We start from the raw sequence: 25,490 nt of genomic DNA, 5'->3' as shown, positions 1-25,490 counted from the left end.
TTAGAATTAACTCACATTTATTAATAACTTACATTGTAAACCATAAAACATGTTCAGGCTTACAAAGCACGTTCCTCACAACAACCCTGTGAGGTAGGCAGTGCAAGTATCACTTCTGATTTGCAGATTCGAAAAAAGAAAGCTCCAAGAGGCTGAGATTTCCCCAAGCGGTTGTCTGGCTAGAGAGTACTAAGTAGCCGCTGGGCTTCAGTCCTCTTAAGCGACTTCAGGCTTACAAATGCGCGTCTTACAATCACATCTGTATGGTGCCTCCCAACTCTCAATTGCTTTGTGCCCCCATTTTGTGTCCAAAATTTGTCACCTAGTAGCCAACCGACTTCTGTATAGCCTCTCCCAGCTGAGCTACATCGGTCCTTGGCCAACAAGTTCTTAAAAAAAATAAACGCCAAGTTAACCACTCCTATGCCAGTTTGGGCTTCAAATGAGTTGGGGGTAGGGGTACAGGATTAAATCCACTTTCTGAATGAAGGTACTACTGAATGGTTTTCAAAAGATTTTGCCACAGGCTTTGAAGATACTTCAGAAAACATTCTGGGCAATGCAGGCCCTGCTCTTGACCCATCACCACGTTTAAGGGAACAGCTCTGTCACAACATTTGAGCCACCTCATGTTTATGCCTTGTAGTACCAAAGATACTAACATTCTGGGGAAACTCCCTGCTAATGCAGGGCAGGGCCTTCTTGGCAAATGGAAACCGTAGAGTACTGAAGTGTTAGGTGGATAGCCCAGGTTCCCCAGGCTGCACTGATCAATGGGGCTGGCTCTAAGGCCAGCTCTATCGAGTAAATGACACTCCTCTTGGGAACGGTGCTATTGTGTCCTCAGGTTCCCTCTTCATTCTCTTGGAGGATCTCTGATCAGGCAATGAAAGAGGGTCAGTTACCTTCTCTAGGAACTAGATTCCCAAAGCAAAAAGTGAGAGAAGGGGCAAAAGTTCCCACTACAGGTATCGATCCGAGGCCTTGGCTATATAATTCACAGCTAAAAACAAGAGGGCTGGATGGACATAAAGAGAGGGATCTAGGTTACAGATAGAGGTGGCTGGCAAAAGAGAAAGATAATTAAGAAAAGGACCCCTGTACCCCCCAAAAAAGGTTTGACTTCCAGAAACAAACACAAGAGTCAAAAGCAGGTTACAAAGCAAAGCAGTGGAAGGAGTTAAAAAGGAGAGACATCCAAGGAGAAAAGAAACCCTGGGAGAGAGGCCGAAGTAATAAATTTGGCTGAGTAGGTGGTTTATTATTCATGCAGTCAATACCATGAAACACAAAGCCAGAACCTGTAGAAACCGGCATGAGGTTCAGGGAAGACTGCTCAAATCACACTTCCCAGATTCATCTTTGAGTTGAGGGGCAATGATTACGTTTGGAAGAGAAGCTCTTTATAATTCCTGAGCACCTGATGGAGCTAGAACGACATATGGCTGACCTGTCTGTTCCTAGAGGTACCCCAAATAGGGGGGCGACTCACCAACAACAGCAAGCAGGCCTCCAGAGGACAGAAGCCAAATGGATAGGAAAGGAAGAACCTTAAGTCAAGCCTTGAGAAGCAAAACAATTGTCCTCCCACCAGCTTTCAAGCAGCCAATGGCCAGTTCAGAGTTTGGGAGTTGCTCTGGATGACCAACCTGAACCTAACCAAGGACAAAGTGGCCAAACCCAGCCCTCACAACTCAAGGGAGAAGAGAAGCTTGTCTACAAAATTGAATGCTTCAAACTCCAAGGAGGCCAGGCCCTCCAGCTATCCAAAGGGCAGGAGACCTGATGTGGATTTTTCAAGAGACTTTGAAGGGAGTCAGACAGAGGGCTAATTGGGAAAGGAGACACAGACAACCAAGGGCTGGTCACCTATGCTCAAGCAAAAGATGAGAGGTAATGAAGGGGAAGAACAGGCTCCATGCCAACCCTCACACCCTGGATGATCCCCCACAGAAGGAATAGCAAAGGAATAATGTTTTTAATTCTTGTGGATTTAGGAAAGGGAAGGATTTGGGTGAGGAGAAGAGGTTAGCTTTTTTGGTCTTTTTCCAGGAAGGATAGAAAAAAGGAAAGAAAAAATAATGTAAATAAATTAAACACCCAACAGTTGGCCGAGTGGAGAATGAGAGAGACCAGAGGTGTTTCTCTCTTTAAACACAAAACTAGCCCAATGGGGAAACATACAAAAAGAACAAACCTAAAAGCAAATTACAAAAAACAAAAACAAACAAACAAAAACCAACAACCACAATCACAAGGGAAGAGAGGGAAGGGAAAGGGGAATCTGGAAACTACTACTGTCCCATCCATAAGGGACATCAGCTCGCCCCACTTTGGCAAAAGCCAGGCAGTGAAGGGCTCCACCAGCCTACCCTCCTCCCCCCCAACTCCCAGAACCCATCATTCTGTTTATGAAAAGGGGAGGAGGGAAGAGAGGACACACTTCAGTATCTACTTCCCCACCCATTCCACTAGAACCCCCCCCCCCCAAGGATGGAGAGATAGATTCTCACTTGGCACAGAGGTCATGGAGCACCATTGGCACCCCTGCCCACCCCAGCCACCAGTGCTGATCCACTTCTATTTGGCATCACTCACCACTCCTATGACTTTTCTTCTAACCTTGCCCCTCCCCTGCAGGTTTCCCCCTCAATCCTGCTGAGGACCAGAATGCCTACCTGCTCCAGCCCCTTGGTTTGAGGTGGCGCCACACCTCACTGCACTCCTCTTGGGGGCAATGGATGCGTTTGTGCCTTCTGCAAACATCTGGACCCAGGGGAAGTGGAAGTAGGGGCCCTTCCAATCAGGCTGAAAATTTACAGCAATGGGGGGGGAGGGGGAGGAGTGAGATAAGAGAAATAGCATCCATATCTGGATCTCCCTCTTGGGCACAGGGGGCTAGAGGTATGAGGGAGGAAGAAACTAATGCCCTGGGGCACTTTAGTGCCAGGAGACTGGGAAATTGGGGCTTGAATATAGGCAAGTGGGGGTGGGAGGGACATGCCCAGTGGAGTGGTGGGGTTTTCAGGTTTCCTTCTCGCTTTATAGTCTTGCTGTGGTTTCCTAGATTTCCTCCACGCCGTGCGCAAATATCATGACAAGCCCTGGTTCCTGCACCATGTCATCACCCATATGCTGGTTCTCACAGGCCATAACCACCACCGCCTGCTTGCCGGGGATCCGTTTGGCTACGTAGTTCTCATAGTAGCGCCGATTCATCTGCCGTGTCTCTAGTGTGGCTAAGCCCTGGGGCCAGCTTCGCTCATGGGCATTTTCAATCAGCTCATTGACTATGGAGGCCGGGCAGCCACTCTCCACCAGAGAGCGCTTGATGACTGCTTGTAGCACAGCATCCGGTGTGGAGATCATGCCACCCCAGCGCGTCACCCGTGCGGGCTGCAGGGAGTTGACCCACCTGTGTAGAGGGCAATTGAAGAAGTCACTCCAGCTTGCCCTGGGCAGCCCTAGACTCTGTAATTTTATAAACCCTGGACATCCCATACTTTCTCTGAGCCAAAGTTTATCTGAAAAGAGGGACAAGAGCGTCTATATCATCAGTGTTACTGTGGGAAACAAAGGAGACACATAAACTACTTTTTGCAAGCTCTAGAATGGCAATGTGTATGTGAGCTATTGAATGTACTAGGCTTAACTGGGTGCTTCTCCCTTTTTCCCAAACTTGGCTCTGCCCCACCTAATTTCTCACCCCATAACACTTTTTTCCACATATTAAACTTTCATTTAGAGCTAGAGGGGAATCTTAATCACAATGTTCAATCTCACTTGTGCTTAGGGCGCATTTTAAATATTAAGAAGTTGTTCTCCTGGTTGTATATATTGTCTTCCCTTCGAGTATGAGCTCCAGAGGGGGCAAAAACAGCAGCTTCTACCTGTGTCTAGAACCCAAAACAGAACTATGGGTGATGAGCGTTATCTAAGCCTCTACCTACGGGTGGAACAAATCTCAATCCAATCTCAATCTCAATCAGGGGAATCCTGTGTTGAAACCAAGAAGCCTTCTTTTCTCTCTTTGCCCTAGATCTCTCCTGCCAAGGAGTATTTTTTCCCCTGGCAAGGCCTGAGAGGCCAGTGGCCAATAGGGTTTCCTCTATCTATCTAGGTATCGTCCTGCACCCATTCCTCTAAGTCCGGGATTCCACTTACTCTAGGATCTCATTGTACTCAATGGTCTCCTCCAGGTTCTGAAGGTTGGGATTGACACTGCGGATAGCACGCATGTAGGCCTTCAGCAGCTGAATGTCCCGCTTCTGGCAGAGGGAAGGAGAAGAAGCAGGAAAAAGGTCGAGGTCAGCCAAGTTTAGGGGGGTTTCCGAGAAGACAAAACAAAAGGGCTGTGGCATGTGCTCAAGGCAAGGCCACTCCGCAGTAACCGAGGGGACTGGGAAAGGGCAAGGCCTTTCTCCGTTTACATTCCATGTTGTCTGCATGAGACCCAGTGTTGGCTTTTCTCCAACACACCAACACGGACAGTCAGTCAGCCTCTCTCAATGGCAGAATCATGATTGTTTCCAATAGCTACCCCCAGCGCCCTGGGCACAGCATACCTGCTCAGCCAGCTGGTGCTTGTGCTCAGCCGAGGTCTTCTCTAGCTCTGCAATCCGGGTCTGTTGCTGCTGCACCACTGAACGTAGATGCTTAATGCAGTTGTGGTTGGGCAGCTCATCTTTGGGCATCTCCAGGCTGAGGGAACGACAGGGGGCTCAGTGGTCAAGGCTGGGATCCCGCTAGGCGTAAAGCAGGCTCATTCCACTGCAGAAATGGGCCATGTTGACTCCAGCCTTCTCCCCAGTCAAAGCCTTCACACTAGTACAGCTTCTACTCTTCTATGTTCCCTTCTGCTCTCTTTTAAAAACCAAACCTCAACAGCATCCTCTCCCCTGGTCTTCTGCGGGCCCCAGCGGTACTGCCTTACTTTCTTAGAAACCCTCCAACCACTGCCTCAACACTCTGCTGCTTCCCCACATCCCAAACCCCCACCTCCCGTGTGAGCGGGGCAGAGTGGAGTGGAGATGAGAAGGAGAAGGGTGGAACTTAGGACAGTTAGCCTGAGGAGGGGGCCTACCCCTAATGATGTGCAACCAATCGGCAGAGCTTGAAAGGGTTATTGGACAGTACTGAATTTGCCTTTCACCACATTAACTGAGGGAACAGCTCACAAATTCTACATGAAGCTTAAACCTCAGCAAGGCCACTCCCTGAATCGTTAAGCCAGGAGGGCACAGGAAAGCCAAGGCAGACAAGGCATCACTTTGCCAAGAGCTGTATCTTGGCATTCCCTGGGCACAGAAGCAAGAGTGCAGACAGGCTAAGCTTCATTTGTTCGGATTACTGGCACGGTAACGGGGAGATGGAAAAACCTCCACTTCTGTGGACTGGAGGAAGGGGTCAGTCACAATCCTCACCCACAGCCCTGCTCGCAGGTGACAGGCCGCTTAGGGTTGTGCTCGCAGTCACTGAGATGAGACATGAGGTTGTCCAGCCGTACAACGGCACTGCAGCCAAACACAGCGTTGTCACAGGCAATCTGTAGTTTTGAGAGCATGTTCCGCATGATCCGGGGGACAGGGCGCAGGTGGGCAACTGTCACTACACTTCGGTCCACCGGGCACGTCTGCTGCTGAGAGAACCACTGAGTGATGCAGGCATTGCAGAAGGCGTGCTCACAGTGAGGGGCCTGGCAGGGAGAGAATCACCCAGGAGAGTCAGGGTCTGGGAGTGGCAGCAGCACTGGCACCCTCTCCAAAGACCAAGCTGGTCAGGGCTGCCCTAGGTAACCATTCCAAAGTTTTCAGGAATTACAGGGCTCCCTCCTCCTCTCCTCAAAGTATCGATTTCTGACTCAGCCAACAGAGACTAAATGCCCTTTGGGGTCACAGCAGATCAAGCTAACGAATATTGTTGGGTATCTAGGATGTGCCCTTCACACTAGAAGTTATAAAGAACTACAATCTAATCCCTCAACAATAGAGTCTAGGTGGGGAGATGAAACATAAAAGTTAAAAAACTATTTTCAACCCAAGGGAAAACAAGTCAGCATGCAATTAGCAAATGAATTATAAAGAGAAAAACTGATATGAGGCCAGGATGGTTGGATGGAAGGAATTCCTGTGAGTAGCAGGAAGTTTCTGGAAGGAGCAGAATTTGGATGGGAGAAGAGAGGGTCCTGCCAGTCAAAAGTTATGGTGGAGGGGGAAAAGGAAGGTATATTTAAAAAACTGATTGCCAAGGTTAGAGGAGTCTCCTTCCAGATAGACCTAAGCTTTCTTACTTATGAAAGGCAACCACTTCCTAGCTGTTACCTGAAACCCAAGTCCCTGGTTTGGAACTCACCCATCCCTGCTGATGTTAACACTTTGCGTTAGCCCCGACAAAGAGGCCAATGAGGCGTTTTTTGAGACCAGATTCTTCTTTGGCTTTATATTCTTCACTTCAGAAAAGACACAAAAAGATTTCTCTTGTCCTTGCCCTCTCCCTCTTGCTGCCCAGCCAGCCTTTCAAAATCCCTGGGGTCAGTAATTTTGAAGTAGAAAAAACCCCTGGGCCTTTGTGAGGTCATCACCTAACAACCAGTCCCTGCTGAAGACCAACAAGTCCCCCAATCACAAGAAGGCTGAGGACAGAGATGCTCCACACTACTAACCAGAGCTGTAAGAAAGTCTCTCACACAGGATACATACTTGAATCTCTCCCCTAAGGCCACTGCATGGTCTTGTTTGGGGGTGAGGGGCAGCCACCCATTTGTCATTTCAGTCAAGCAAAAAAACATTCAGGGTTCAAATCAAGGACACATGTGATACCCAGTGGAATCGTGCACCGGCTATGGGAGAGGTGGGGGGGAGGAAAAGAAAATGATCTTTGTTTCCAATGAATAATGTTTGGAAATGACCAACTAAATCAACGTTAAAAAAAAAAACATTCAGTGCCTACTATGGGCCAGGCACCATGTTAAACACTGGGGATACAAAAAGTTGTCAAGAGACAGTCCTTGCCCTCAAGGAGCTTACAATCTAATGGGGAAACCAACATGCAAAGGGAAAGCACTAGGATTAAGAGGAGCTGAGGAATTCCCAAAGATGGGATTTTAGCTGGGACTTGGAGGTTAGTACTTGAAAGGGAGAATGCTTCAAGAGTAAAGGAGAGCCACATTGCTTCCCTACACACTTGATTCACATTAAATGACAGTGCCTAAAAACAAGGCTCAGCCTAGATGGAAGGGGGGTAGGGAAAATGCACACACACCCAGGGACCCGCTGACACGGTCACAGAACTTTCTCCTGCATTTAACACTACTACTACGCTTGATTCAAAGCTGCAAAGTCTCGAAGACACAGCTAATTTCACCTAGATGGAAACGGAATTCGTCCAGACATCGTACCTGTCCTCTGGGCAGTAGAAGGACAGAAAGAACAGGTAATCTGAGAGCTGAAGCCACAGGAGCAGGCGAGGAGGGGATTCCTTGGAGTAAAGACTACAGGCCTCTCTGAAGGGATCTTCTAACCTGAGATTCTATGGGCCTGACTAGGGGAGTCAAGTTAAAGGGGAACCACTAGTTATAGAAATGGGTATTTACTTATCCTAACCCTAGACGCCATAGAGCATACTTCCAACTGTATTTACTGGGGCAGCTAGGTGGCTCAGTAGATAAGACAGGTCTGGAGCCCTGGGTTCAAACCTAGCCTCAGACATTTTCTAGCTGTGTGACCCTGGGCAAGTCAATTAACTCCAATTGCCTAGTCCTTATCACTTTTCTGCCTTGGAACCAATACTTGGTGGTATCAATTCTAAAACAGAAGGTAAGGTTTTTTGTTTGTTGTTTTTTTTTTAATTTGGTATTTACTAAACAAGAGCACCAAGGATGCTACAACAGATTATTAGGAATTCATCTTACTCATGGTTCAGGCTTTCTGGTTGGTACTTTAACTTCTCACATGTGACAGGTTTGTAGAGAAAGGGGTGACTTAGTGGCAAGGACAGCATCTTTGTGATTAGGCTGAGAGTAGCTTCTGTCTCCACTAATCCTAGCTGGGTACCTGCAGGAGCTGGCTCCAAAGATAGGTCTCAGGAAGAAAGACAGGCAGGCTGACTTCTAGACTAAGGGACAATGATGACCAATTAAGAAGTTGTGTGAATCTTGTTCACTTTCCCCAGTCCCCTTCCCCCTAATCATACATGCTGAGGACAGGGGAAGTAGATAACCACCAGAGGCTGGAGCAGCCAGGAGGGTATGGGGCAGATCTCCTGAACAGATCTAAAAAATCAGAGGTCCTACTTGCAGGAGACCTAGCTGGAAGAGTCTGGCCATTCCAGCACAGAGAGAAAAGCTAAGGAGCACCGCAAATTCCCTGATTACCTGTGAGCAGTTAATGGTTGTGCTCAGCTTTTCCTACCTTAAAAAATAAATAGGGGCAACCAGGTGGCTCAGTGGATAGAAAGCCTGGCCTGGAGACAGAAGGTCCTGGGTTCAAATCTAGATATAGACAGTTCCTAGCTATATGACCCGGGGCAAATCACTTAATCTCCATTAAGCCAGAAGGTAAGAGTTTAAAACAAACAAACAAAAAAAGTTACAGAGGTCTCCTGGGACATTCTATCTGCCCAGAGAGAAGTGTGTGTGGGGGGGGGGTCTCCCCCTGCTTTCCTCCCATTTTGCATTAGGGAATATGAAATCATAAATGGCAATGGTTTTGTTTCAGTGGTGGCTTTCTTGATACTCGTGGGGGGTTCCATGCTCTGGGCCTCAGTACTCCACAAAGATTATTGTTTTTCAATGAAGAATGGCTCAAGATAAACTTGGCTTGCAAAAATGGTAACTGCCTCCTCTTTTCCCAATCACCAAGCACTGTAATAGAGATACATACACAAACAACACCCATTACCCTTCTACTCTGCCAATTCACCTGCACTGGCTCCTCCAGAACTCCACTGCAGATAGGACAGATAAGGTCTTCGTCAACATCCCCCTGGAAACGGGCTACATCATACCCCATGTCTCATCACTGAGACCAGGCCCTGCATGATAGAGAAGAGAAACAGCATTAGGGGTAGTCTACAAGTGGGCCCCCAGTGGCTGGGCCACATCCCTCCAAGCCAGGGGATGGCTGTTTGTGGATGCATTCTGAGGCTAGAGCAGGGCATGTGTATTTGGTTGGTAATTCAACTTTTCATCTCTATCAGATACAACTACCTGCTCTGTCGAGGAACGAGAAGATTCCTCCTCAAATACTTTTACACCATGGTTGTATAACTCCACTTTTGCCAAGACAGATCAATTAGTTCAGCTCAGCCCCTGCATGGTATCACTCTTGTCTTCTGGCAATGACTGCTTTGCCCACAACGCACTTTAAAAAATGGGGAAGGAGGGGGCAGCTGGGTAGCACAGTGGATGGAGAGCCAGCCCTAGAGACAGGAGGTCCTAGGTTCAAATCTGGCCTCAGACACTTCCCAGCTGTGTGACCCTGGGCAAGTCACTTGAGCCCCATTGCCTAGCCCTTACCACTCTTCCACCTTGGAGCCAATACACAGTATTGACTCCAAGACAGAAGGTAAGGGTTTAAAAAAAAAAAGGGGGGGGGAGGAGATGATCCCTAGTCCTCTTATTTCCCAAAGAACAAAAGCTGCTGGGGCAGAAATTCATGGGCAGTCAAAAGAAGGGACTGTAAGAGCTGGGAGATACAGGAAGTCGTTGCACCTTCAGAAAAGGGTCAATCAATGTCACTGACTCAATTCCCACTATAAGCAAAGCTGCCTTATAGGTAAGTGTCAGGCAAAGATTACAGAGGGGGGGGGGGGGAATAGATATCCCTTTCATATCACAACTTTCCCTATTGGAGTTTTGACATATCACAAGTCAGCATAGGAAATCAAATGGGAATTTGGGGGAGTTTTGAGGGAAGCTGCAGATGGCATGCAAAGGCTAGCAGATAACACAAGAAAAGGTTTTAGAAAGTTCAGAACATATAGCCTATGCCCAAATACTTAACCTAAATTTTACAAGATAACTGTAAACACCCCATAAAAGAAAATGACAAAATGTAGACTTCTCTGGTATGACTCAGATTTTCTAAATGTCAGGGTTCAGGGATGCAGCACCATTCTCTATAATGTGGAAGGGATACCTATAGAGTCTATGGAGTTTTCATCTATAGTTGGGAATTAAATCTAGTACAGATATGCAAAAACTGAATACACTGAACGGTGTACCAGAAATGTGTGAAGTAAGCCTCTATTAAGGGCCAGGCAAAGAATCTGGGTTAAGGACCCTTTGAGTCCTGAGGAGGGGGTAGGCTAGCAGCCTGAGAACATCCTTGTGAGTTCCTGAAGACTCTGGGTTGGCCAATGACTAAAGACAAAATTATTTAATCATTTATAAGCGAATGAAAAAGCCCCTGGCCTTAGGAAGGAGAATGGGAAAGATGTGTTAGAAGTTAGAAAGCACCGTCCAAACAGTCCTTGCAGGAAGCCTGTGGGATCATCCCAATGATCTTTGACCAGCAACTTGTACAGGGAGGGAGCCAGAGAGAGTACATACCAGCCGATACCTGGAGACGGGTCTTCAGGTCTGGAGCAAGCACATAGTCTTACTCACATGAAAACACCAAAAGAGGGTAGAGGTAGTAATCCAGCAGCCAGGACACAGAAGATTGCTGTCAACCAGAGGTGCTCTTGGGGACACGAACTAATCTAAATTTGTAGCACACAGTGAGTCTGACTTTCCTGCTGTAAATAATACTCTTTACACAGACATCCCTAGAACCTCTCCCTAGACATTTTTCTCAGTGATCATCACTTTCATTCCACAACTGAGGAATAAATGCCAATTTCATTTGCTTTTGCAGATCCCTTACAAGGGGGTTGAAGAGAGATACTAAGTTAAAAAGGGAGGCTTTGACTTGGTAACAAATCCTGGTATTGATTAGTTCCTTCCAGGTTGATTGAAGCAGGAATTTCTTCTAGTTCCAAAATGAGGATGGGGAGAGGGTGGGGGGGGGAAGGAGCTAAGGGAGACTCTGAAAGCAATGACTAAAGCCTAGAGTCCAAGATGGGTTTGTAGCCACAGTAGTCTATATTCTACTCAGTTGTCAGACTAATTTCCCTAGAGCTAGGTCTGACCATGTACCTGCCCATTCAATTAGCTTCAAGATCAAATTTGGCTTCTAAAGCCCTTCATAATCTGACCTCCTAGCTTTCTAGTGTTCTTGCACCTTAGTCCCTCCTCCATGTACTCCACAAACCAGGGGCCTCCTTGCTATTATTCACAAAAGACATTCCATTTCCTGACATTTTTGCTGGCTGTTTCTCCTACCTGGAATTCTCTTCTTTCTCAACTCTACTTCCTGGCTTCTTTCAACTCTCAGATAAAATCCCACCTGCTGCCAGTGCCTTCCTTAATAGGTGACACCCAGTTTATCTGGACTATATCTTTAAAAATATGTGTTTGTCTGTTGTCTACCCATTAGCCTATGAACTTCTTGAGGGTAGAAACTTTTTTTTTTCTTTTTATCCTCACAGATACAAGGTGGCAGGAGAGTGGCTGTCACAAAAGCACTAATAAAGGTTTGTTAACAACATCAGTATCTTGTCCAATAAAATTAAGGAATGGAACCGATTGAGAGGAGGGAGTCGGGGCAAAGCTGCAACTAGCACTGGGATTCTTGCAGTGTATGATTGGAAGTTACTTTAGTTACCCTTTAGACCTACTACTCTCAGAACCAGAAAAGATAGATAAGCAGAAAATGAATTGCACTGGACACCAAAGTTATTAATCCTTCAATCATGAACACTTTTTGTGGATAAATTCCAACCCAAAGCCTCATGTAAAAGATTTTCTGCCTAGTTTTGTTAAAGATAGCATAGTAGTGGGAAGAAAGTAACTCATACCCTCTTGTTTGTGCCAAACTAGAGCAAGAAATCAATATTGCAGCAACTCCCATGGAGTTAAAGTGGGGGGAGATCCATGACTTAAAACATAAACAAATCTATTTTTTAACAAGTTTGAGTTTGAAATCTGTTTGCAAAGTTAGTTGGGTTACTCCCTGGTTTTCGAAAGTATGATTTATTTAACAAGCTGATTCACTCAGTGTAACATACCTAAAAGGAAATCCCAATACAATGAAGGATTTAAATCAAGGCCTCACAATTTAATACAAACACCAAGACCCAAATCCTAAAATATTTATATTGCATCTCAAAAATGTCCCCACTAACTCTTAAAAAAAAATAGCTTAAACATGTGTGTCTTACAGGATAGTAAAATAAACTGAACATTCCAAATGTTTCACTTTTGAATCTGTTTTATAGAAAAACTTGTCTCCCAACATGCACTTCAAACAGTGTGTCTAAGTATTGTGGTAAAAGAGCAACATTTAACATAACTGAAACTGTTTCAACCTAAAATATAATTGTCTATAGGCCTAACTTAGAATACACTTCTAAAATGAAAGCTAGGGGGTAGCTAGGTGGCTCAGTGAAAAGAAAGCCAGGCCTGGAGATGGGAGGTTCTGGGTTCAAATCTGTCCTCATACATATTTTATCTGTGCTACCCTGAGTCTAGCCCTCTTCTGCCTTAGAATCAAAACCTAATACTGATTCTAAGACAGAAGGTTTACAAAAAAATGAAAGCTCAAATTTTTATTTTATTTTTACTCTCATGCAAAACATACTTTCAAAATGATCATTGTTGTAAAGGCAAATTCATACATAACCAACCCCCACCCCACCCCCCCAAAAGTCAGAAATATACTGATATGAAAGACAATGCCAACAATTCTTTCTCTGGAGGTGACTTCAATGCTTAATTTGTTTTTTTAAACCCTTACCTTCAGTCCTGAAGTCAATACTGTATATTGGCTCCAAGGCAGAAGAATGGTAAGAGCTAGGCAATGGGGGTCAAGTGACTTGCTCAGGGTCACATAACTGGGAAGTGTCTGAGACCAGATTTGAACCTAGGACCTCCTGTCTCTAGGCCTGGCTCTCAATCCACTGAGCTACCCGCTGCCCCCTTCAATGCTTAATTTTTAAAGAAAGTAATACCAAGTGAACTAGTGGAAGATACTTTAGCCTGTGAATTCAGAAATAAGAACTACAAATATATATAAGAAAATTTTTTCTTCTCTTCAATTCTTAAGTAAAAAATAATTTGGGAATTTTTTTAAATGGAAAATTCCCTCCCAGGCTTTAAATTAAATAAAACAAACAAACAAACAAACAAATGAAAACTGAACTAGCTGCTCCGTTCTCAAAGGATTCCTCTTTTGGATCCACTCCTCTTAAGGAGCTGTTTAAACCAGACTATTTTTAGTCATTTTTCCTCGTCCTCTCTTTAACAATCAGTTAATAGTCTTTCAAGAAAGAATGAAACTTTCAGTCTCCTCACAACTCCTCCCAGAATACAGTTAAACCATCACTATTATGAAGATCTTTAAAGATACAGTCTAGTCTCTGTGGTAAAGACATGCTAAGGCTGTCTGTCTTATGTTTTTACTAACAGCCTTTTCCAAATAATAACAGAAGTATCTCAATAACTTTGATGAATCTACTGGATTTGAGAATATACCTTTACATAGAAAACAAAAAATATTTCACATATGTAACTAAAATAGTTTTAAACTTTATAAACAATATATTTATTTTTGGTTGCTGAAGACAATAAGCCAGGGCACACAAGCTGTTTGTGTCCATTAAGTAAAATTAAGCATTGTTCATAGCCTTATGTAAATTATTTTAAATAAAGGCATAGCTGTTGGAACCCAAGACTTGGACAGATCACTGGACTCTGGGTCAGAGGTCATGAGGCCACATCTAATTTCAGGTACTTACTAGCTCAAGAGTCCTGGGCATGTCACTTACACTCTCAGACTCTGCTTCCCCATCAGAAAAACCAGAGATAGTCATAACACTCACCTCACAGGATTGTTGTATCTAAGGGCTAACATATATATAAAGTGATGCGCCAACTTTAAGATGCTATTTAGGGATTAACTATCATTATTATTACTATTATTACTATACTTCAATCTATAACAAGCATAGGCATACCTCAAAGAAAATGTAGGTTTGGTTCTAGACCACCACAATAAAGAAAATATCCCAATAAAGCGAGTCACACAAAGTTTTGGGTTTCCTGGTACATATAAAAGTAACATTTATACAATAATGTAGTCTATTAATTATTAATATTATGAATTTTTTGGTTACCCTTAATTTTTATACTATCACATAATATGTAATATAACAACAATATTGTTATTTGTGGTTTGATTGATATTGCCTGTAGTTTGATATAAATACATAAGTTATTACAAAGGCTATACATTATAAATCATAATTATAAAAATTTTAATAAATATGCTTATCCAAGAGAAAAAAATAAAATAAGTTTTAAATTTTATAAACAATATATTTATTTTTGGCTGCTGAAGACAACAGCCAGGGTACACAAGCTGCTTGTGTCCATTAAGTAAAATTCCAGAGAACAATAGACTCTTCGTGATTTGGGGACCTCAGGGGCCAGCCTCTTACCTAAGGGATAAATCCTCATTACAACTTCCTGATGGCATGGGCAGGTGGGGGGATAGCATTCAGTATATTAATAAATATGGTAATAATAATATATTGGATAGGTCACTTGGGCAGCTCTAATTGCTGCAGAAGCTTTTTTACTCCCCTCAGGAGTCCAGAGTTGAGGCACTGTCTCTTTTACAAAGCAGAGGAAAAAGCTTCAAATTCTAGCACTGCTACTTAATAGCTGACCCCGGACAAATCACTTAGCAAGCCTGTTGTTATGATCAATTTTATAATGTACTAGATTTCTTTCTAGCTCTATATAGTCTAATCAGTCCTACTAAACAACTATTAAGACCACAGACTCACTAATATAAACTTGGAAGAAATCTCAGAGGCAAAATTCAATCCTGAGGCCTTGAAGATCCAAGTACCCTCCCCAAGGTATCCTCTGGTTCTCTAGAGAACCCTAACCCTAACTCTTTCCTACACAAAAACCTTTATTATTTCCCTCTGGTTACTGTCTTCTCCAAAGTTAAACATATCCAGTTCATTCAACCATTATAAGGCACCATCAAAATATGAGTTATATGACTTGGTCCCATACACTTTATTAGCAGGGAACCCTGTCTTCATCAATATCTCTCATAAAATTTAAGTGTCCAGGAAAGGACACTATGTGTGTTCTGAACAATGCAGGAGATAGGTCTACTACCTTCCTTTGTTCTGGATCCATGTTGGTGAACCTAAGGCATGCGTGCTGGAGCATGCTAAAGGGGGCTGCTCCCCTCTCTATGCATGCCTGAGGACATTTCTCCCATCACTGCCCCTCTGCCTAGCAGTCCAATGGAAGCATTTCCTCCCTCCCCTGACCTGTCTGGAATAAGGGACATGAGGGTTGCAGTTTGGGCACTCAGTGTCTAAAAGATTCACCATCACTGCCCTAGATACTAAGCTTCAATTAAGATAGTCTAAGATTGTGTTAACAAATTTTGTTTTAACTGAGTTTTTTCTCAAACAATAACAAAAATATTCCAATGTTTATGACTAAGCAATTCAATTTGAGACAGTTTACCTCCCACTTTCACAATGTTTCAAATAGTTTTGTTAGGGGGCAGCTACTAAGCCAGGAAGTCAGGGGTTCAAATCTAACCTCAAGTACTTCCCAGCTATGTGACCCCTGGGCAAGTCACTTAACCCCCATTGCCAAGCCCTAACCACTCTTTTGCCTTGGAACCAATACACAGTATTAATTCTGAGACAGAAGGTAAGGGTTTTTTGTGCAATAAATAAATAAAATTTTAGAGCTTTAATAAATAAAATAACCAAATCCCCTTTTTCCAGTATAGCTGTAAAATCTAGGAAAGTATCAAAATTATTGCTGGTATGTAACTTTAAAAATGTAAAAAACAAATTAAGAGTCTACTAAAAATATGAATGGTCTTTGCAGAAAAGAAGTGATTACAGTTCTCTGGACTGATGCTAAATTAAAACAAGAAAGGAATTTAGAGATCACTTGAAACAACTGTCTCAAATGCTATCTCATCTCATCTGAGGGCTGTTCTGAATGAAAAGGACTCCAGCAGGTTTCAATTTTTTCACTCTAAATTAAATTCACTCTCTAGTTCTGACAAAACCTACTAAGATTTGCCATCTAGTCTTCCTTGGCACATATCTTCCCATCCCAGGAACCTTTTAATTTTAGTAGTTTGGATGAAATCATACTGCCTATGCCTGCTGAGGTTTCTCCAGTTATACTACTTCTGTGATATACATCTGCCCTAATGGCAGGTAGAGGTAGAATGTCTGGGCCTCTGCAATGGCTCTCACTGCCATATCGGTACCTAGATCTAGAGAGTTCTCAGGGACTCTTAACTAGCTAGTTCAGTCCATCCGAAATAAGAACAGACTGACAGAAAATGAAGAGTGTAGGGGATCTAAGGCTCTTTCCACTTACCCTAACAATTTCCCCCACAAATATAGTTCTGAGAAGCTGAATGCCTGAAAGGGGATTCCATAATCTCTTACTATTTCCCTCTATCCCTCAGAAAGAAGTATTTAAGTTATAAAAAGCTACAGGGAAGGTGAGTAGATACGAGATCATCAAAGTGAGAGCAGTTTGGGCAGGAAACACATCTAAGAGAACAGTTCTGGATTCAAGAAATCTCAAAGTCATCATTCTCTGGTTTAGTAAACCTAAACCAAAGCTAGAGCTTGTTTTGCTTTGCTTTAAATAGAGAAAACCCAAAAGGGAGGGATGGAAGGAAGAGAGACCATTGACCTAAATGGCAGAAGTATCCATGGCCCCAAGCTATATGTCTACTAAGTAAGTATCCTTTCAGAATGGGGCCCATGAGGTTTTGTAAATGGAGTCTGGAGATTCTGGACTAGTCCCACACCTTATTCTCAAGGTCAGGGCTGACACTAGAACCCTGGGGTTCCTTCTTTGGCTCATCAGGGATCCTCCCAGGTCCCAGGTGAATCTGCCTCTGGAGCAACTGGAGCATCTGAAAAATTACATTTTTTTTTTTTATCATTTCTTGTCCCTGTATCTTCCTCTTCACTCAAGTGTCCTCACATCCACAATCATGATTGGCAGAAATAGTGGAAAAGTTATCCCAATCTCGTGGTCTTGTGAATTCCCCCAACAATAATCAGACACTCCCTCTATCATGGTTCAGAGATAAGCCAATTCACTAAACTGTGTTTTCTATGCCCATAACCTTTCTTTTTAATAATAACTTCCAAAAAAACAACAAGCATTGTTAAACACTACATATTGAGTTCTGGGAATACAAAGAAAAAAAAAACAGCCCTTGGCCTCAAGAAGCTTACATTCTAATGGGAGAGACAGTATATTCATATTAATCATCAAAATCTAGCATACAAGAACTGAGCCACTTGAGCCCGAATGGCAGGAAAGGAAGAGAAGCTCCACAATGACATCTCAATTCCTCAAGGAAGTAAGTCTGCTCCTAAAGGGGCAGATGAACCCTTCCAGATGAACCAAACAAGCAGCCTCTCAGCTAGCTTGCTTCTCTTCCTTTGGGAAGTCCAAGGGCTTATAGAAGACAGCCATTCAGGGGACAGCTGGATAGCTCAGTGTATTGAGAGCCAATCCTAGGTTCAAATCTGGCCTCAGACACTTCCCAGCTGTGTGACCCTGGGCAAGTCACTTGACCCCCATTGCCTAGCCCTTACCACTCTTCTGCCTTGGAGTCAATAGTATTGACTCCAAGATGGAAGGTAAGGGCTTAAAAATAAATTAATTAATAATAAAATAAATTAAAAAAAAAAAGAAGGCAGCCATTCTCCAAGGCCCAGAAAACCTTTAGGGATCCTTTTCAGCAGTAACACATAAGAAAATATGGCACTCTGAACACAACTTCACTCAGGATCCACTGTGCAAGGTTTCCGCATTCCTCAAGTGCCAGAGTTGTCTTAGAAAAGTTCTGTATACTTTGCTTAAAGAAATTGGTCCTAAATACTGGTCCCAAACATTTTGCTCCAGCCCAAAAAAACCCAAACTGCTTGGCTATTTAGATGCTGATGTATCATAGGTATTCTCAAAGTAGTGAATGGCATTTTACCACCTCTCAACAAAGATGAGGAAATGACAAAAATAAAGAAAACCAGATTGTCTGAAATCATCTCTTATGCTATCTTCCAGCTCTAAAATTTTCCTTTACAAAAGAACCTACCATTAAAAACCAGGAATTTTTAAAACACTAAAATTCCCTTACCTTGAATGGATCTATGATGGCATTGATTTGAGTATTTCCTTCAAAGATACCTATCACAGTCTAGCCATGTGACTCTTGTTCACTTCTCACAAATTTACCACAGCTGTCCACATATTTTCCCTCACCATATGATGGACTATCTCACCTTCCCTTTTGAACTTACATTTCCCTGTGGACATCTTTAATTCCAGTTCTCCTTTCAAGTTAATTTTTTGTTCTCTGATGCAGTTTGCACACACCATAAGCCTATTACCCTCCGTGTAATATTCATTTTTGATTCTTTGGAAACTCGTATTCCATATCTTACAGCTACACAACACAAGTAGAAATTGGTATTTTAAAAAGATGGGTTTTTGTTTCTAGGAGAAATTTGAGGGTTATTAAAAGAACCGTGCATTTTTTTTAAGTCAATCCAGTCCACTCTCCCTTCCCTCCCCCATTTAATTCTAAGTCCAACTCAATTTGGGTCCATTTATATTGGGTTGTTGTGGGAATCCTCAGATATAAATAATGGTGGAAAGCTTTATAGGTTGTCCACTTAACTCTCAAATCAATTTGGGCAATAGACCATTTGTTACCTGTTTGTTATGATCAAGCCAAATCATTCCAGTGGTGATGGATTTCTTATGAGTCTGAAATGTTTGGGGAACAGCATCATCTATCTGCAAATAGAAACTGGAAGATCTCATCTAATTAACTTGGTCTATGTGATGGCTCTCCTCCAAATGAAATGTCAAATACTGTTGGCAAGTATATATTTTCTCCCTAACGTATTTCTCAACTGATGTTTTAATCAGAGGTAGGTTAAAAAGGTTCTACTGTTATCTTTTAAGAAATCTTGAATGTTTGTGAGGTATGAATGAGAACCTTTAGTGTGTTATGCTCTAAATACTCTTTTGTAACCAAATGATAAGGACAGTAGGATCTTGTATCCTTATCATCTTTCAGTAAATTGTGTGGTGGTGAAATTAAAACCCACTGTGGAATATCATTTGAAAAATCTGTTCCCTACTTACACAATATCTGGAAAGACTTCTCTCAAGAAGTTTGTATATTCAGGAAAGCATCAGTTTGTCTTTTTTCAGGATTAATGTCTTAAGTTTTTCCTACACCTTTGGTTTCTTCCTATCTTTCAGATACTTTGTAAATGATCCCTCAATGCCTTCTATTTATTTATTAAACCCTTACCTTCAGTCTTAGAATCAATACTAAGTATCGGATCCGAGGCATTCAAGTGGAAAGGGCCAAGCAATTGGGGTTAAGCAACTTGTCCAGAGTTACACAGCTAGGAAGTGTCTGAGGCCATATTTGAATCCAAGACCTCCATTCTCCAGACCTAGCTCTATCCACTGTGCTACCTGCTCCTGAATGCACAGATCTACTCTATGCACACTGATCTATTACAATCCGTTAGACTGGAAGCTCTTGGAGGATAGAGAATATCTTTTGCCTCTTTTTGAAGGTCCAGTGCTTAGTTAGCATAGTGCCGGGCACATACTAGGTGCTTAACGCTTATGGAACTGAATCTAATCCAGCTGCTTTCCTTGTCTTTGTTCATTTTAGGGTTCTACCTACATTCTGGACCACTACAAGACTGACATCCATGTAGGGTACCTCTGCTGACCTTGATAGTGAACATTTTTTTCATAAAATCTTTGCAGGTCTTTTGTTTTCCCTTAAATGGCCTCAGGATGACTTTGCTTAATGAGGTTCCTTGCTAAACGTCCTCATCTTACATCTCTCTGACCCTCTATTTTGAGGTCAACACTGCTCATAACCTTCCATCATTTTTCTTCGTGTGTGTGTGTGTGTGTGTGTGTGTGTGTGTGTGTGTGTGTGTAACACATTAGCTTATCATCTCAATGCCTTTGGGTGTCATTTCCCTCCACAATTAAGTACAGCCAGCGTGTACTCACTGGAGCATTTGTTTAGGACTAACTGGTCTCACTATGGTGACTAATTTACATTAGTTAAAAACTGTTATATGGAATTATAATCAATGTCCATGCCTCTTTTCTCTGTCCATTGCCATTTGTCATGTTTAGGTCAGGCATCTTTTTAGCATTTCCCCTTCTAGCTTCATGCCAATTTTGACCTTTGCTCTGAAAACTTGGTTGACTATACAGAGACAAGTAAACTAAGAATGACTCAAAACAAGAATGGTGAGAATAAGCATTAAGTACCCACTATGTGCCAAACACACTATGCTAAGTGCTTTACAACACTTCCTCATCTTTTATGGGCTGCTCAATTGTAGCCAATTTCATGTTTTGTGACGTTATTTAGTGCTCGCCATATCTGGAGCCTATTAAATTCTTTTCTCAGATAAAGTATGAACTAAAACAAAAGAGAAGCATCATGGCTCTACAAGTCTTTGACCTTTCCCATCCCTTATTCCTGACCAATATATTTCTCACCACCATCACCTATTCTGACTTTTACACTGAAGTTATTGTGTATAAAACTCTGGTCATTTAATTGCATTGACAATTCTGAATTTTTCTAAGAAATTTCTCCACTTTTTTATACCATACAACCAATGTTGGTGCATAGGTTGCAATAGTTTTTATGGTAATCTTTTTGCAAATACTGGATATCCCACAAAACATTTCTCACTATCTTTGATGATGTGATAAAACTAATTCCCATATTGTGATGGAATACTATTGTGTTATAAGAAATGATTGAGCCGGATGCTTTCAGGAAAACCTGGAAAGATCTGCATGAACTGATGCAAAGTGAGCAGAACTAGGAGAACATTGTACACAGTTAACAGCAATATTACACAACAATTGACTGTGAATAATTTAGCTATTCTCAGCAATACAGATACCTAGTCAATTCTGAAGAACTTAAGATGAAAAATACTCTCCATTTTCTGAGAAAGAACTCATGGAATCTGAACGCAGATTAAAGCACTCTGCTTTTAAGGACTTTATTTTTCTGGGGTTTTTTAAAAATCTGTTTTCTTGCACAACATGACTAATATGAAAATGTGTTTTGCATGACTTCACATGTATAATCTTTATTAAACTGTTTGCCTTCTGAAAGAGAAGAGAGAAGATGGAGTGTGGGAGAGAATTTGGAACTCAAAATTTTTAAAAATGAAGGTTAAAATTATTTTTACATGTAATTGGGGAAAAAATTTAAATATAAAAAAACTAAAAATACAATCCCATTTATAAATAATTTCCACTTGTACATAATTTCCCAGGGAAAATCTAATGCATAAAAACAAGGCACAATTATATCAAAAGGCCAGTTATTTGTCACTTTAAAAACATTCTGAACACTTGGAATAGAAAAATTCTCCTACCCTCACTGCTCTGTGATTGGCAGGATTGGTAGGAAAGGCACAATAAAAGGAATCTAAGTTAATTTCTTTCCCCAAAAGATTTTTCACTCAAGATGCAGCCTTAAGCTTGTTAGTAGACAGGACAGAGACATATGAAAATAATTAAGATTTTTCCAGGCACCTATAAACAAGTGAAAATGAATATAGGAAGTGGAATGTAAAATGCTGGGGAAAGAAAACCACAAAGAAACAAGCAACATTCATGTAGTGAATCAGAAATTAGGGTTTCTGCCTAGAAAGACTGACGTCTGAGGAAGGGAATGAACATGGCTTGTTGGAGGAGATCTAAGACTTACAGCATGGTCTTGAGCCAATGGTCTGTCTTTACCTGGCAGGTGGTGTGGGGCAGGGTCCCTGTTCACAAGGCTCCAGCCCCTTCACGGCTCCACTCAGTGACTCTCATGATATGCTCCCAGTAACCCATCTTGTGTGTTATGCTCAGACTCATTCTTCCATCCTAATGATGAGCTCCATCACCAAGGGGATGGTCGTGATGTCATAATCAGGATTGCTCTATTAATAGGAACAAGGAAAAGAAAGGTGAGTCAGGGAAAACATGACTCTACTCAATCAGGGGGTAGGGGAGAAAGGGAGAAATAGGTAAACAGACTTGGAACTGGCAGTCAAATGGGGAGGATGAAGCAACTGTGTCAATCATGACAGTTTCAAGAAAGGCCCTCCCACTATCAAGAAGGGTTTGGATATATAATTATAGTTACTGTGGAGGAGGTTTAAACACAGGTTTTAAGAAAAGGATAGAGAGGAACAAAAAAAAAGATGAAAACATTATCTCAAACAATCATTTGTTGTAAGATACTCTGGGAAGAAACATAACTTCAGTTATCCAAAATGCTATCATTCTTCAGAGATTACAAAATGTTTTCATGTACATTATCTCACTTAACCTTTCTTCTAAACAGAAGATACAAAATAGTTTTCTCGAAAGCTAAGTTCTTGCTCTGATGTCAATAAGCATTTATTATGACTTCCTATGTGTCAAACACTGTTCAAAGGAATGAAGATACAAAGAACAAAGATGTAAAAAACTCCCTGCCCCCAAAGAGCTCACATTCTAATTGGGGAAACAAAATCCACAGTATGCACAAAATGAATACAGGGCAAATGGAAGGTAACCTCAGAAGGAAGGTACTAATGGAGGGAAAGGCAGAAGGAGGGAATTGAGCTGCATTTTGAAGGAAGTCAGGAGTCAAAGTTAGGGAGGGAGAGCCTTCTAGGTATGTGAAGATGAGATGATAGTTGGGGAATGCTTGGCACTGAGAGAAATTCTCCACTCCCCAGTTAGTCAGAAAGTGATGGACAGACTTTAGGATAAGAAAGGCTGAGGTAATATAGGAGGGAGTAGTCCCACAGCAATGTTGTTGTTGTTCAGCTGTTTCAGACTTCTCCATGACTCTATCTGGGTTTTCTTGGCAACGATACTGGAGTAATTTGCCGTTTCCTTCTTTGGTTCATTTGACAGATGGGGAAATGGAGGCAAGCAGGGTAAAGTGACTTACCTAGGTTCACATAGCTATTAAGTGCTTGAGGCCAGACTTGAACTCAGGAAGATGAATGAGTCTTCCTGATTTCAGGCCCAGTACTCTTATCCACTGTCCTAGCTCTCAAAGCACTAGAGAAGTTTAAAAGATTCAAGTGAAGGGATTAATCTGCTAAAGAGACAGCTGCATAGACACAAGCAGAAGTCCAGATAAAGGGCATTAAGGATAGAGGGGATAAGGCCCTTTTGTACACCCTAACCACATATAATATCTATGTACTACTCACATGCTTCTCATGTTAAATAATCTTGAAGGAAATGACAGTAATTATTGCTATTATATATAATAAAGGATATGGTTCATCTTCTGAGATGAGTGTAAATGTCAATTAGTTTGACACTGGTCAGCAATAGTGACATAAGTGTGGTAGCACTATTTAAACCAGAGATTGACCCTTTGATAAAAGGGTTAGGCTAGTGCCACTCATTCCCTGTCATCTTACAGGTTCTTTGGTTCAGGAAACTCCAGAAAATGATAAAGCACTGCCCATTCTCCTCTCTACTACCAAAGATCAGATGTCATACTCTTTCATTCAGTCTGACAACACCCCATCAATTCCAGAGACTATCTGTTTAATTCATGGCCCAGGCCTAATTAGAAACCTAAAATTGGTGATTCAGCAAGCACTCACCATGCCCTTAGTGTCTCTAAAGAGCAGGTCACTAAACCAGCCTCATTCTGCACCTCCCTTCCCCCCAAGCCTTCCCTAGGTACCTCAAATCCTATCGTTTCTAAGCTCTCTTAGTCAGGACAGGATGACAGTATTTCACAATTTTCCAAAAGAGTAAGGACTGGAAGACAGAAGGCCTGAGATGTTATACAAATTCTGACCCAGGCAGTCTAACCTCGATTAGGTCAACTGAAGTCTTCATATTTCTGTTTTGTTGTTTTGTCAAATGTAAATGATTCCTTCCCAATGTATAAGTTGTTGTAAGAGTCCACAAGATAGGAGAATATATACAGAAATATAATGTGTAACCAGCTGAGATGGTATTCTTACTATATTAACAATGCAAAAGAAATTTTAGTTGACAAATCGAAAGGGCAAATTGTCTCCAAAGGGCATCTAAAGGCCAATCTCCCCCAGAAGCATGAATCTTAACTAAAACATCTACTTTGAAGTCCAATAATGTGGAACTCACCAACCTAAAGGCAGTCCATTTCTTTTTGGTCAACTTTATATGTTAGGTTAAGTTGATGTCTATTTCCTGGTAAACTACCTTACTATCACCGAGTTGGTCCTAGGGTTAGGGTTCTGCCTTGTATTGGAAACCAAGGTAGGAATGCTTGAGAGGGACCAGAGAGTGAACTGGAAGATAATCTTAGCTGCATACTCAAGGAAAATAGCATCACTGAATCAATCATCAATGCTCCTCTCTACAATTCCAGCCCCTGTAAAAACAGGGTTCCACAGCTGTCCTTTATAAGCTGTGATGGGAAAAACGCTTCTATCTTGTCATACCATTTTGCTGGCCTAATTAAACCACATCTTTTGGGATTACTTTTGAGCACTGATAGGCAAAATGAGCTGCCTGTTTCTGGGTAGAGGAAGTGTTAGCCCATTCTTCTTCCTCTTCTCCCCTCTCTAGTCTCCCCTTGGCCTCCACTTTGGAAAGATGTCTTTGCATTCAAATGTAAAGGATAGGCAGAAAACCATGGGCAAAGATGAAAAGAGTGTGGGATTCCTCCCTGGAGTAAGGAGAAAGGAATGAGAGCAAGGCAAGAAGTGGAGGAGGAAAGGAAATGCCCAGTTTCCCCTGGGGGAAAGTGGGTGAGGGAGGTCCCGGTGGGGGAGTTTGGGTTCCCAGGCTTGCCCCATCTTAAAACATCATTTTGTTCTTCAGCCCCTGCCCACTCTCCTTCAGCTTTTCTACCCTCCAGACTCCTTCCTCGGTTCTGGCCAACGCCTATACTTTAGGGTTATCTTCCCCACCTGCACGCCCCCCTTCTCCAAATCCCGACCCCTCAACCCCACCTCCCAGACACCCCGCGCGCGCAGACGCAGTACGCACCACTCTGGGAGCGGTCTCGACCCGTCGCCCCCCCGGCTCGGCCTAGTCCGGTCTCCTCGAGCTGCGGGTTCCTGCTGAAGGAGAAGCGGCTGCGACCTCAGGTCAGCCCTAAAGACCTCTAGCCCGTAGATCCCGGGAGAAAGAGGGAGGGGGCTAAGCCTCTGACCCCAGTCTGGACCCGTCCAAGATAGCCTCTTCGCTCCTCCCACCACCGCTACGCATTCCACCGGAAACACGTCGACACGCCACGGCCCGCCTCCTAATGGGCTCTGCGGCCGGAAAGGGAGATCGCGGATGGCCA

General features: G+C 42.7%; 1 protein-coding gene and 1 long non-coding RNA gene across 7 annotated transcripts; one reads left to right on the top strand and one right to left on the bottom strand.

Moving 5' to 3' along the window:
- On the bottom strand, positions 1-25,454 carry RNF41 (ring finger protein 41). 5 transcript variants are annotated; one of them, XR_008911982.1, is made up of 8 exons: positions 25,190-25,448; positions 21,947-22,131; positions 8,919-9,030; positions 5,424-5,695; positions 4,566-4,701; positions 4,165-4,268; positions 2,679-3,415; positions 1-875 (listed from the first exon to the last, which is right to left on the bottom strand). XR_008911982.1 is itself a non-coding variant. In XM_056797886.1 (7 exons), exons 3-7 carry the CDS (start codon positions 9,006-9,008, stop codon positions 3,064-3,066), a joined length of 954 nt encoding a protein of 317 aa, XP_056653864.1. In that variant the 5' UTR covers positions 9,009-9,030; positions 21,947-22,131; positions 25,190-25,454; the 3' UTR covers positions 1-3,063. The 5 variants fall into 5 exon arrangements, 4 of the variants coding, with proteins under 4 accessions (XP_056653864.1, XP_056653865.1, XP_056653866.1 ...); XM_056797886.1 differs by having other exon boundaries at positions 1-3,415; positions 25,190-25,454; XM_056797887.1 differs by having other exon boundaries at positions 1-3,415; positions 21,915-22,131; positions 25,190-25,430.
- LOC130454349 (uncharacterized) lies at positions 6,541-16,906 on the top strand. 2 transcript variants are annotated; one of them, XR_008911994.1, is made up of 4 exons: positions 6,553-6,668; positions 7,331-7,431; positions 11,530-11,574; positions 16,758-16,906. It is a non-coding gene; the product is annotated as an uncharacterized LOC130454349 (long non-coding RNA). The 2 variants fall into 2 exon arrangements; XR_008911993.1 differs by having other exon boundaries at positions 6,541-7,431.
- Positions 25,455-25,490: the final 36 nt, after the last annotated feature.

The sequence above is a fragment of the Monodelphis domestica genome, chromosome 5, assembly GCF_027887165.1.
Source record: "Monodelphis domestica isolate mMonDom1 chromosome 5, mMonDom1.pri, whole genome shotgun sequence".
NCBI classification, from domain to species: Eukaryota; Metazoa; Chordata; class Mammalia; order Didelphimorphia; family Didelphidae; genus Monodelphis; species Monodelphis domestica.
The sequence above is the reverse complement of the archived record's forward strand: the minus strand, read 5'-3'. Positions and strand labels throughout refer to the sequence as shown.